The sequence below is a fragment of the Entelurus aequoreus genome, linkage group LG19, assembly GCF_033978785.1.
Source record: "Entelurus aequoreus isolate RoL-2023_Sb linkage group LG19, RoL_Eaeq_v1.1, whole genome shotgun sequence".
Classification (NCBI taxonomy): Eukaryota; Metazoa; Chordata; class Actinopteri; order Syngnathiformes; family Syngnathidae; genus Entelurus; species Entelurus aequoreus.
The window spans coordinates 5180808-5195359 of record NC_084749.1 but is presented as its reverse complement, the minus strand read 5'-3'; the positions used below and the strand labels follow the sequence as shown (position 1 = coordinate 5195359).

The following is a 14552-nucleotide window of genomic DNA, read 5'->3' as shown; positions in this document are numbered from 1 at the left end:
TGTTTCTCCTCCTGTAACGTCTCCGCCTCTCCCTGTCCGCCTCATTCAGTGTAAAAGTCTGCTATCATCTTATCTGCTCGCCCCCCCGGGGGAGTCCCACCGTCTCGCTAATCTTTCTTTTGCCAAATGGTTGTTCTGCCCCTATGATGCCACTCGCGCCGCCACCTAATTGGTGGTGCAGTACGTTGATAGTGTCGGGAGATAACACATTTGCACTCACTTCCTCCCAGTTTGTCATTTGGAGCTGGGTTGTCATGGCAGAGATCTCAAGCTGTAGACCAGGGGTCACCAGCGTGGTGCCCGCGGGCACCAGGTAGCCCGTAAGGACCAGATGAGTAGCCCGCTGGCCTGTTCTAAAAATAGCTCAAATAGCCGCACTTACCAGTGAGCTGCCTCTATTTTTTAAATTGTATTTATTTACTAGCAAGCTGGTCTCGCATTTTTAATTCTAAGAGAGACAAAACTCAAATAGAATTTGAAAATCCAAGAAAATATTTCAAAGACTTGGTCTTCACTTGTTTAAATAAATTCATTATTTTTTTTACTTTGCTTCTTATAACTTTCAGAAAGACAATTTTAGAGAAAAAATACAACCTTAAAAATGATTTTAGGATTTTTAAACACATATACCTTTTTACCTTTTAAATTCCTTCCTCTTCTTTCCTGACAATTTAAATCAATGTTCAAGTACATTTTTTTTTTTTACTGTAAAGAATAATAAATACATTTTAATTTAATTCTTCATTTTAGCTTCTGTTTTTTCGACAAAGAATATTTGTGAAATATTTCTTCAAACTTATTATGATTAAAATTCAAAAAAATTATTCTGGCAAATCTAGAAAATCTGTAGAATCAAATTTAAATCTTATTTCAAACTCTTTTTAATTTCTTTTAAAAATTTTGTTCTGGAAAATCAAGAAGAAATAATGATTTGTCTTTGTTAGAAATATAGCTTGGTCCAATTTGTTATATATTCTAACAAAGTGCAGATTGGATTTTAACCTATTTAAAACATGTCATCAAAATTCTAAAATTAATCTTAATCAGGAAAAATTACTAATGATGTTCCATAAATTATTTTTTTTAATTTTTTCAAAAAGATTCAAATTAGCTAGTTTTTCTCTTCTTTTTTTCGGTTGAATTTTGAATTTTAAAGAGTCGAAATTGAAGATAAACTATGTTTCAAAATGTAATTGTCATTTTTTTCGTGTTATCTCCTCTTTTAAACCGTTCAATTAAGTGTAAATATCATTCATTATTAATAATAACATAGAGTTAAGGGTAAATTGAGCAAATTGGCTATTTCTGGCAATTTATTGAAGTGTGTATCAAACTGGTAGCCCTTCGCATTAATCACTACCCAAGAAGTAGCTCTTGCTTTCAAAAAGGTTGGTGACTCCTGCTGTAGACATTGACGTGACTAGAATCAGCCTGTGTGTTGGACAAGAATAGTCTCAGCCTTTTTGGGTTGGTGCACTAATTGTAAGTGTATCTTGTGTTTTTTATGTTGATATAATATAAAAAAAACAACAACAAAAAAACCCCGATACAGATAATAAAAAAACCGATACCGATAATTTCCGATATTACATTTTAACGCATTTATGTATCATTATCCCTAATGATACATTTTCTTTGCCCTGCAGTCATTGGATGCTTGTATCATTCCTGCCTGCACCTTTATGTCTCAGCAACTCCACCCTCAGCCTCTCTAACCTTTCCTGGAAGATTACCACCCTCACCCTCTTCTTTGTGTTTTCCCTCCATCATTTTTTTCAATGAATTTCTTATTTTATTCCCTACACGCCTGTTTTTTTTTATTTCCCCGCTCCCATCTTCGCCTCCTCCCCGCAGGCCCGCTGACACCCGGAGTCCCCCAGCGAGCGCAGGTAGAGCAGCGTGAATTGGGCGCTGCCGTGCTTGTGTCGCCGTGACTTAACATCAAACGCTGACAGATCGCGCACATACGCACTCACCCCCCTCCTGCTGCTCTTACCCGCCTGTTATTGCCTCGCTCCTCCGCGCTGCCTCCATTTTCCTTCCTTCCTCACAGCCTCAGGGCCTTTCCCCAGGGCCTCCGTTTGGTCGCCATGGTGACTACCGGGCAGCCCAATAATCACGTCTTACGTCGTGAAGGTTGAAGTCTTCCACTGCCTTTCACCGTTTAAACGTTCAATTCCGTCCTTTTTTTTGCCAAGCTGCAGGCTGTGCAGTGACATGTCCAGATTATATTTGTGTGTGTGGTGACAGCCGTGTAACAGTCAGTCTACCCCAGGAGCATCTGTTGCTACTCTGGGGCCGTACTTATCAAGCTTCTCAGAATTACTCCTAAGAAGTCTGCTAAGAGTTGACTTAAGAGTAAATAAATTCTTGGCTGAAAGCTGCACTTAAAAGTTAGTTATCAAGCGTCTTACTCACACTTTCAGCGAAGTGTAGGACTGAATCTTAAGTGTCACACTCAGAGCTGAATTACGACATTACTAGGTGCCGTAAACGCAAATTTAGGTGACGTCATTTCTGTGTCCATAGAAATGACCAATCACGGAAGGGAATCCCTTGTCTAAGAATAAAGAAATATCTTGGAAATATTTAAGTGGACAATGGGAGTGTATATTTTGACAATAAACTACAAAATAATACAAAACAAACTAGTCCCCGCCGGCACTCACGCTACCGCTCCCTCTCTTCTCTCGCCCACACACTCACTGACGTCACTCACCTCACGGCCACACACATACGCTACTGTCATAACATTTTCTTTCCAATTCATTAATTAGGCAACTAATTTGAAAGTGGTGTGGGTGGCTCTATATATACTAGCCCACTGCAGACACATGCAGAAATCAACAAGGAATTGAAAAGTATTAAATCTGTGACAAAAATAATATCCGCTCTGTCTAAACGATACCGTTTGATCAGCTGCTCGTCATCAAACAAATCCAGAACATTGTTCCGCTCCCTGAATGTTCGCACACGTCTCTCTCGCCTCAGTGCCATCCCCTGCTGGCAACTCCTAACCACTTAAGACACCTCTGAAGGTCTCTTAAATATCGTGGAGAGTAGGAGTGATTCTTAGACTTAAGAACGTTGATAAAAAGCTTTTATTCTTAAGTTTGAGAGTAGGACTAAATTTAGCAAATTCTCAGGACTTAAGTGTAAAATGGCACTCTAAGAAGCTTGATAAGTACGGCCCCTGGTTGTTAAGTACCCCGGTACTATACTGCTTCTCTTTTTTAAAAATTTTTTTTATTTGTCAATCCAACCAAATAATTAGGGATGTCCGATATTATCGGCCGATAAATGCGTTAAAATGTAATATCGGAAATTGTCTGTATCGTTTTTTTTATTATCTCTATCTTTTTTTATTTTTTTTTATTTTATTTTTTTTTATTAAATCAACATAAAAAACACAAGATACACTTACAATTAGTGCACCAACCCAAAAAAACTCCCTCCCCCCATTTCTTTCTGTTATCAATATTCTGGTTCCTACATTATATATCAATATATATCAATACAGTCTGCAAGGGATACAGTCCGTAAGCACACATGATTGTGCGTGCTGCTGCTCCACTAATAATACTAACCTTTAACACTTCATTTGACTCATTTTCATTCATTACTAGTTTCTATGTAACTGTTTTTATATTGTTGTACTTTCTTTTTTATTCAAGAAAATGTTTTTAATTTATTTATCTTATTTTACTAATTTTTTAAAAAAGTACCTTACCTTCACCATACCTGGTTGTCCAAATTAGGCATAATAATGTGTTAATTCCACGACTGCATATATCGGTTGGTATCGGTTGATATCGGTATCGGTAATTAAAGAGTTGGACAATATCGGAATATCGGATATCGGCAAAAAGCCATTATTGGACATCCCTAATCTTAATCCATGTTTTAAAAATAAACACAGGACAATCCTCTGGCTGTAGTTTAGGGACCCCTGAATTAAGCAATTATTTGCCGTACCACTAGAGCAGGGGTCGGCAACCCAAAATGTTAAAAGAGCCATATTAGACAGAAAAAACAACAACAAAAAATGCCTGGAGCCGCATAAAATTAAAGGCCTTATATAAGTGTTATAATGAAGACAACACATGATGTAAGTGTCTATATTAGAAATAATTGCCCGCTATCAAAATGACTACGTGTCGCAGGATGACACAAATGTTTGTTGTCAGAAATGTTGAAATGTAATATCTATTCTACACATTTTTACAACGTTGGAAAACATTAGTAAAACGGAGGCTTCTCAGAGGGTGAGATAACTCCTGGAAATGACTGTCTTAGAATGGCCAAAGGTATAGATGTGTGTGTCCAAGTTAAAGGAAATGTCAGGCTGTCTTCTTCTAGTCACTAGAATCTAATGGTTTTATTACAATATTTGCAAGCTGGGTAAAGTTTGCGGTGGTCTGGAACAACATGGCACACAAACAACTATCTGAAATGACATAATGTGTCATGAGACATGCAAATATAAATTAAATACACAGAGGATATAAGTAAAGGAAATTAAATGAGCGCAAATATGCCTACAAAGGATGCAGTATGTACATACAGCTAGGTTAAATAGCAGGTTAGCATCGAGATAGGACTGATTAGCTCGCCAACAAGTCAATAACATCCACAAAGCTCACCTTTGTGCAAGTTTGGTGGACAAAATGAAACAAAGACTTAGTGGCACAAAACACGTCTTTCTGTGGCAGCATCGGAGAAAGTTGTACATATAAACCAGGGGTCACCGACCTTTTTGAAAGCAAGAGCTACTTCTTGGGTAGTGATTAATGCGAAGGGCTACCAGTTTGATACACACTTCAATAAATTGCCAGAAATAGCCAATTTGCTCAATTTACCTTTAACTCTATGTTATTATTAATAATTAATGATATTCACACTTAATTGAATGGTTTAAAAGAGGAGAAAACACCAAAAAAAAATTACAATTAAATTTTGAAACAGTTTATCTTCAATTTCGACTCTTTAAAATTAAAAATTCAACCGAAAAAAAGAAGAGAAAAACTAGCTAATTCGAATCTTTTTGAAAAAATTTAAAAAAGAATTAATTGTACATCATTAGTAATTTTTCCTGATTAAGATTAATTTTAGAATTTTGATGACATGTTTTAAATAGGTTAAAATCCGATCTGCACTTTGTTAGAATATATAACAAATTGGACCAAGCTATATTTCTAACAAAGACAAATCATTATTTCTTCTAGATTTTCTAGAACAAAAATTTGAAAATAAATTCAAAAGACTTTGAAATACGATTTAAATTTGATTCTACAGATTTTCTAGATTTGCCAGAATAATTTTTTTGAATTTTAATCATACTAAGTTTGAAGAAATATTTCAGAAATATTCTTCGTCGAAAAAACAGAAGCTAAAATGAAGAATTAAATTAAAATGTATTTATTATTCTTTACAATAAAAAAAATAAATTTACTTGAACATTGATTTAAATTGTCAAGAAAGAAGAGGGAGGAATTTAAAAGGTAAAAAGGTATATGTGTTTAAAAATCCTAAAATCATTTTTAAGGTTGTATTTTTTCTCTAAAATTGTCTTTCTGAAAGTTATAAGAAGCAAAGTAAAAAAATTCATGAATTTATTTAAACAAGTGAAGACCAAGTCTTTAAAATATTTTCTTGGATTTTCAAATTCTATTTGAGTTTTGTCTCTCTTAGAATTAAAAATGTCGGGCAAAGCGAGACCAGCTTGCTAGTAAATAAATAAAATTAAAAAAATAGAAGCAGCTCACTGGTAAGTGCTGCTATTTGAGCTATTTTTAGAACAGGCCAGCGGGCTACTCATCTGGTCCTTACGGGCCACCTGGGGCCCGCGGGCACCGCGTTGGTGACCCCTGATATAAACAAACTACGGTGAGTTCAAGGACCGCCAAAATTAGTAGAACTCGCCAATTATTCTCATCACTGAAGCATGTTTAATATACACACTGGAATTTCTAACAATTAGGAAGGTGTGTGTCATGTTTGTCCTCCCACAGAAACCATATTAAAACAAACAAAATATTTTTTTCCATCATCTTTATACATTTTCACACATTTTTGAAAAAAACTCCAGAGCCACGTGTGGCTCTAGAGCAGTGGTCCCCAACCTTTTTGTAGCTGGGGACCGGTCAGCGCTTGAAAATTTGTCCCACGGACCGGGGGGGGGGATTTATTTTTATTTATTTATTTATTATTATTATTTTTTCATAAAGAAATACAATCATGTGTGCTTACGGACTGTATACCTGCAGACTGTATTGATCTATATTGACATACACATACACAATATGTATATATAGTGTTTTTATGTTGATTTAATTTAAAAAAAAAAAAAAAAAAAAAAAAAAAAATTTAAATTTTAGATTTTTATTTTTATTTTTATTTTTTAATTTCTTGCGCGGCCCGGTACCAATCGGTCCGCGGACCGGTACAGGGCCGCGGCCCGGTGGTTGGGGACCACCTTGTTGGAGGTACCGAACCCCACCAGTTTCATATGCGCATTCACCGAACCCTTCTTTAGTGAAAAATAATTTTTTTTCTCAAATTCAAGACACAGTTATGTTTTTTTTTTACTGGTGCACAAAATGAACCGTGCATGAACATCATCTTGTTCAAAGAACAAAACCAACACAGTGCATGAACTCACAACAAATTACACACCTGCGAATCAAATGGAAAATTAGAGGGAACATTATTTGGGGATATCCATAATACGGCGATAGGGACAAGTTTTTATTTACACCATGAGTCGGGTGTGTCTTAACCTCCGCGGCGGAGGCTCCGCCGAACCCCTGTAGCCGACTCACCGAACCCCGAGGGTTCGATCCAACCCAGGTAGAGCAACGGGTTGCCGACCCCCGATCTAGATGGAGCCCGATACAGTTTGAAAAGCACCGATCCATATCGTTCCCCCTTACTGAGTGCAGTGGCGCACAAAAGATGCCGACTCCTTCATTTTCTCCCCTCCCCCGCCTCCTCTTTGGTAACACCTGTTCCTAAAGGGTACATTTTCGAGGCCATCAGATAAAAGCGCCATTAGTGCTTGTCTCTGCAGCTGCGAGGCTCCTGGTGATGAGATGCAGAGATCTGATTAGCTTCTGCTTCTCAATAATCCTTTTGTCCCACGGCCATATTTGACTCCAAGAAATATTCCTCACCTGCTGAGAAAGTGATGAACATTTTCACCAGGGAGCGAGCGAGGATGATGTTAGATTGCTGCGGGGGGAGGGGGGGGGTCGTGTGCACGAGTGTGCGCCTTTTCTGCTCCCCGGCGTTGGAACTCAAAGCCTTGTTAAGCCCCCGATATGAGATTCTGAGCCCGCCGCAAGCTGCGCAAATACCATCCGTCCCGCTCCTTTCATTCACGGCATGTCTGCGCTCCACAGGCGCTCTTCAGCAACAGCACGGGTTTTGATGTCAGCACGTAGGATTATACTGACCTGAGGATGTCTTGCATCTGCCTCGACAGAACTGCAGCGCGGCCCCGCAGGAGGAGGCGGAACAGGACAGAAACGGGGCGGTCTGCAGCTGTACGACACCCCGTACGAAGACGGGCGAGGCCGACATCCGGGCTTCCTGTTCGGGGAGATCCTGGAGGAAGGCAAGGAGAACAGCAGGCTGCCGCAGGACGACGAAAGACCGGCGGACGAGTACGACCAACCCTGGGAGTGGAAGAAGGATCACATCTCCAAAGCTTTCGCAGGTAAGATGGGTTCAATAACACCGGAAGCTTGGTGGAATGTTCTAGTACAGTGGAGCCTCAACTCGAGCTCAATTTGTTCCGTGACCGAGCTTGTAACTCCAGACAATCGTATCTCAAATCAATGTATTCTGTGCTCGGTCCTCCCAAGAAATGCAATTTTAACATATAATAATTAGAGGTGTCCGATATATGCGTTAAAATGTAATATCGGAAATTATCGGTATCGGGTGTTAGTTTAGGGTTGTAGCTGCCTGGAGGTGAACTTTTATTGCGGTTTTGAAGGAGGATAGAGATGCCCTTTCTTTTATACCTGTTGGGAGCGCATTCCACATTGATGTGGCATAGAAAGAGAATGAGTTAAGACCTTTGTTAGTTCGGAATCTGGGTTTAACGTGGTTAGTGGAGCTCCCCCTGGTGTTGTGGTTATGGCGGTCATTTACGTTAAGGAAGTAGTTTGACATGTACTTCGGTATCAGGGAGGTGTAGCGGATTTTATAGACTAGGCTCAGTGCAAGTTGTTTAACTCTGTCCTCCGCCTTGAATACGTGGTTAATAATGATCGCTATGGACCTTACCCGTCGGCCGGCTATACCAAATTACACTATCTTAATTAGAGATGTCCGATAGTATCGGCCTGCCGATATTATCGGCCGATATATGCGCTAAAATGTAATATCGGAAATTATCGGTATCGTTTTTTTTATTATCGGTATCGTTTTTTTTGTTTTTGTTTTTTTTAATTAAATCAACATAAAAAACACAAGATACACGTACAATTAGTGCACCAACCCAAAAAACCTCCCTCCCCCATTTACACTCATTCACACAAAAGGGTTGTTTCTCTCTGTTATTAATATTCTGCTTCCTACATTATATATCAATATATATCAATACAGTCTGCAAGGGATACAGTCCGTAAGCACACATGATTGTGCGTGCTGCTGCTCCACTAATAGTACTAACCTTTAACAGTTAATTTTACTCATTTTCATTCATTACTAGTTTCTATGTAACTGTTTTTATATTGTTGTACTTTTTTTTTTTATTCAAGAAAATGTTTTTAATTTATTTATCTTATTTTACTAATTTTTTTAGAAAGTACCTTATCTTCACCATACCTGGTTGTCCAAATTAGGCATAATAATGTGTTAATTCCACGACTGCATATATCGGTTGATATCGGTATCGGTTGATATCGGTATCGGTAATTAAAGAGTTGGACAATATCGGAATATCGGATATCGGCAAAAAGCCATTATCGGACATCCCTAATAATAATAATAATAATAGATTTTATTTGTAAAAAGCACTTTACATTGAGTAAACAACCTCAAAGTGCTACAGTGTATAAAAAAATAAAAAGATAATCAAAAATAAATAAAAATTAAAACTCTTTCATCAACTTTTAATCAGAAGGGTTCAATCTCTCTCCTGTGCTAATTTGAAGCCGACGCGACAAACGCACGATGAGGTGGTGGCGACTTGTCCAGGGTGTACCCCGCCTTCCGCCCGAGTGTAGCTGAGAGAGGCTCCAGCGCCCCCGCCTCCCCGAAGGGAATAAGCGGTAGAAAATGGATGGATGGATGGACGACAAACACGCTCAGAGGAGATAATGTTTGAAAAAAGGGTGACTGCTTTTACTCAACTTTTGTTTTGAAGGGAGAATTGCAAACTTCCTGTTGATTTTGGCTGGGGGTTGTGAGTGAATGAAATCTAGGTCTAAGTGAGACCTACATAGAGGTTTTTGTTTCATGTCTCTACGACATTCCTACTGGAAGTTAGAGGCAGTTTTGTCTGTGTTTTCTTCCTAGGGGGCGCTAGAGGGCAATTTTGAGTTTTGGGTTGTTGTTTTTTTGATGAGATCGCAATTTTCGCCAGTCCTGATGTGTGTGTCCAATTTGGTGAGTCTTGAAGCATGTTAAGGGGGTCAAATTACAGCTCAAAGAGGCGGCGGTATAATAATAATAATAAAGAATAATAATAATTAAAGCTTCAAGCAGCGTTGGTCGGGTCCGCATTTTGGCAGGTGCTAGTCCTAGGTGTCCCAATACTTTTGTCCAGTGGTAGTCCTGAGTGAGACCTACATAGAAGTTTTTGTTTCGTGTCTCTACGATATTCGTACTGGGAGTTAGAGGAAGTTGTGTAGTGTACTACCTTCTCTGCGTTCTGTGCTCACGCTGGTGCTTTCTGCTTTTAAGCAGCACTCTTAAAGGCCTACTGAAATGAATTTTTTTTATTTAAACGGGGATAGCAGATCTATTCTATGTGTCATACTTGATCATTTCGCGATATTGCCATATTTTTGCTGAAAGGATTTAGTATAGAACAACGACGATAAAGATTGCAACTTTTGGTATCTGATAAAAAAAGGCTTGCACCTACCGGAAGTAGCGTGACGTAGTCAGTTGAACATATACGCAAAGTTCCCTATTGTTTACAATGATGGCCGCATGAAGTGAGAGAGATTCGGACCGAGAAAGCGACAATTTCCCCATTAATTTGAGCGAGGATGAAAGATTTGTGGATGAGTAAAGTGCAAGTGAAGGACTAGTGGGGAGTTGAAGCTATTCAGATAGGGAAGATGCTGTGAGAGCCGGGGGTGACCTGATATTCAGCTGGGAATGACTACAACAGTAAATAAACACAAGACATATATATACTCTATTAGCCACAACACAACCAGGCTTATATTTAATATGCCACAAATTAATCCTGCATAAAAACACCTGCGTGTTTGTTATGCTAGCTCCTAGCTCCTCTGCTAGCTCCTAGCTCCATAGAACACGCCAATACAATTCAAACACCTGATCAACACACACAATCACTCAGCCCAAAAGACCGTTTACCTAACCCAAGGTTCATAAAGCTTATATATTTTTAAAAAGTTACGTACGTGACGCGCACATACGGTCAAGTTATCGAATGTTTAGCAGCCAAGGCTGCATACTCACGGTACCTGATATTCAGCTGGGAATGACTACAACAGTAAATAAACACAAGACATATATATACTCTATTAGCCACAACACAACCAGGCTTATATTTAATATGCCACAAATTAATCCTGCATAATAACACCTGCGTGTTTGTTATGCTAGCTCCTAGCTCCTCTGCTAGCTCCTAGCTCCATAGAACACGCCAATACAATTCAAACACCCGATCAACACACACAATCACTCAGCCCAAAAGACCGTTCACCTAACCCAAGGTTCATAAAGCTTATATATTTTTAAAAAGTTACGTACGTGACGCGCACTTACGGTACGGTACGTGTTATGCTAGCTCCTAGCTCCTCTGCTAGCTCCTAGCTCCATAGAACACGCCAATACAATTCAAACACATGATCAACACACACAATCACTCAGCCCAAAAGACCGTTCACCTAACCCAAGGTTCATAAAGCTTATATATTTTAAAAAAGTTACGTACATACGCAAAAAAAAGCCAAAGCTGCATACTCACAGTAGCACGTCTGCGTCTTTGTCATCCAAATCAAAGTAATCCTGGTAAGAGTCTGTGTTGTCCCAGTTCTCTACAGGCGTCTGTGTATCCAAATCAAAAGTCCTCCTGGTTAGAGTCTCTGTTATCCGAGTTCTTCCATCTTGACTGCATCTTTCGGGAATGTAAACAAAGAAGCGCCGGCTGTGTACTGTTGTGGCTGACTACGTTCGAAAAATACGTCCATTTCGCACCGACAACTTTCTTCTTTGCTTGCTTGGCTTCCTTCTCCATAATGCAATGAACATGATTGAAACAGATTCACGAACACAGATGTCCAGAATACTGTGGAATTATGAAATGAAAACAGAGCGTTTTCGTATCGGCTTCAATGTGGAAGGCATACCCGTGTTCGTCGGGCTACGTCACGCGCATACGTCATCCTCAGAGGCGTTTCGAACCGGAAGTTTAGCGGCAAATTTAAAATGTCACTTTATAAGTTAACCCGGCCGTATTGGCATGTGTTATAATGTTAAGATTTCATCATTGATATATAAACTATCAGACTGCGTGGTCGGTAGTAGTGGGTTTCAGTAGGCCTTTAAAATCACAGCAGCGGAGCAACTTTAGTGCTGCGGGTCTTTGAAGGCTCGTAAAATCAAAACGGTAGCACGAATCACAACGCCGTCTTCAACTTTTAATCAGAAGGGTTCAATCTCTCTCCTGTAGCAGTTTGAAGCCGAAACGACAAACGCGCTCGGAGGAGATAATGTTTGATGTTTGGTGACCGGTTTTAACAAAAATTTTGTTTTGAAGGAGGGATAGCAAACTTCCTGTTGATTTTTGCTGAAGGATGTCAATCTAAGAAATGTAGGTCTAAGTGAGACCTACATAGAGGTATTTGTTTCATGTCTCTAAGACGTTCCTACCGGAAGTTACAAGCAGTTTTGTCTGTGTTTTCCTCTGAGGAGCAGTTTTTTCTGTTTTATTCAAAAATTGTGCTAGAGCACAATTTTGAGTTTTGGGGTTCGGTTTTTTTTGAGATCGCAATTTTCACCAGTCCCAATGTGTGTGAGAAGTTTGGTGAGTTTTGAAGTACTTTAAGGGGGTCAAATTACAGCTCAAAGAGGCAAAAATGAGTGTTTTTAGTCATTTTTTGTGTTGAAGGGGAAATTGCCAACTTCCTGTTGGTTTTTGCCCGAGGATGTGAAATTATGAAATGTAGGTCTAAGTCAGACCTACATAGAGGTTTTTGTTTCATGTCTCTACGACCTTCCTAGTGGGAGTTACAGGCAGTTTGTTTTTGTTATTTTCCTAGGGGGGGCGCTACAGCGCAATTTTGATTTTTGGGGTTTGTTTTTTTTACTAAAGTGTGCTGTCCCAGTTTTTCTATGTGTGTATAAAATTTGGTGAGTTTTGAAGCATGTTAAGGGGGGCAAAGTAGTGCGCAAAGCTGCGGAATAATAATCAACCTTACAATTTCAATAGGTTCCTTTGTACCTGTATAAAGGACTCCCTGTGGGAGTCCTTTATACAGGGTACATGCAAACCCTAATAAAATCCTAGAAATGTAATAGGGTCCTCTGTCCCAAAGGGACATTCGGTCCCTAATAAAAACTAGAACAGCCAAATAGCTAAAACTAGTATGCATATCTCTAAAAAAAAAAAGAAGCTTTTTTTTAAAAGAAGGGTTTTTAAGCCTTTTTTAAAAGCATCCACAGTCTGAGGTGCCCTCAGGTGGTCAGGGAGAGCAGAAAGCCCGGTCTCCCATTGTTCGTAGCTTTGTCCTCGGAGGCTGGAGGAGGTTAGTCTGTCCGGAGCGGAGGTGTCGTGTGGAGGATTTGGGGGTGAGTAGTTGTTTGAGGTAGAGGGGGGCATTTCCACGGAGGCACTGGTGGGTTAGTAGGGAGACTTTCAATTCAAGCCTGAGTGGAACAGGAAGCCAGTGAAGGGATTTGAGAAGTGGTGTGATATTTCCGCCCTCTCATCAGGATCCTAGCAGCACTATTCTGTATGTATTGCATCTTCTGGATGTTCTTGCTGGGGATCCCCACAAGAAGTGAGTTGCAGTAGTCTAGCCATAAAAAGGTTAAATAACCTTTATTTAACCAGGTAAGAAACCCATAGAGATCAAGATGTCTTTCACAGGGGTGAGCTGGCCAAGAGGTCAACAGCACATGTCACAGAGCAGTTTCAGAAAAGTAATACGTTAAGACATACATTTTTTTTAAATGCATAAAAGAGAACTATAAAACAATAAAGATTTATACCTTTTAAAAACACTGTGCAAACGTCTCTCGCGGTCTGTCCCTCAGGATAGAAGGGAAGGCTCCAAATGGAAGTAGTTCACAGAGTTTCAGTTTCGTCTGCAATGCCAAAAGCTATCTTGCCAAATTCAGTCCGTACATGGGGAACAGTTAAAACATACAAATTGTTAGAGCGTAATGCAGAAGAGCTGCTTTTTCTTTGTAACCAAGTACACAAGTATGGAGGCATTAAAGCTAAAAGAGCCTTACGAATGATAGTCAGCCAATGTGTGTAGTCAGTGAAGATAAGTCTGACTTCATATACAGTTGACAGTGGTGGTGAGACTATCTGTGTGCACTCAGTGAAGATAAGTCTGACTTCATATACAGTTGACAGTGGTGGTGAGACTATCTGTGTGCACTCAGTGAAGATAAGTCTGACTTCATATACAGTCGACAGTGGTGGTGAGACTATCTGTGTGCACTCAGTGAAGATAAGTCTGACTTCATATACAGTTGACAGTGGTGGTGAGACTACGACAGCCAGTAACAAATCTTAGTGCTGAGTGAAGAACCGTGTCCAAGGACTGGAGGCATTTAGATGAAGCACTAAAATAAAGCACCTCTCTATATATAATTACGGGCAAGATAGTCGCTCTCACCAATTTCTTTCAGACTTTAAAGGCCTACTGAAAGCCACTACTAGCGACCACGCAGTCGGATAGTTTATATATCAATGATGAAATCTTAACATTGCAACACATGCCAATACGGCCGGGTTAACTTATAAAGTGACATTTTAAATTTCCCGCCACACTTCCGGTTGAAAAAGCCTTCGAAGGATGACGTATGCGCGTGACGTAGCCCGGGGAACAGAGGTATGCCTTCTCCATTGAATACAATACAAAAAAGCTCTGTTTTCATCTCATAATTCCACAGTATTCTGGACATCTGTGTTGGTGAATCTTTTGCAATTTGTTTAATGAACAATGGAGGCTGCAAAGAAGAACGTTGTAGGTGGCTGTAGCAACACAAGGACCACTTACTCGGATAGCAGACGCCTAGCCGATGCTAGCAGACGCCTAGCCGATGCTAGCAGACGCCTAGCTGATGCTAGCAGATGCCTAGCCGATGCTAGCAGACCCACCGCA

The 14552-nt window shown here is 39.7% G+C and overlaps 1 protein-coding gene across 4 annotated transcripts in view; it reads left to right on the top strand.

Moving 5' to 3' along the window:
* Positions 1-14552, top strand: part of shdb (Src homology 2 domain containing transforming protein D, b) — a 94534-nt gene that overhangs the window by 24778 nt on the left and 55204 nt on the right. For all 4 annotated transcript variants that reach the window (XM_062027731.1, XM_062027730.1, XM_062027732.1 and 1 more), the window contains exon 4: positions 7484-7717. In XM_062027731.1, coding sequence (XP_061883715.1) covers positions 7484-7717 — 234 coding nt within the window. The remainder of the gene's footprint in view (positions 1-7483; positions 7718-14552) is intronic.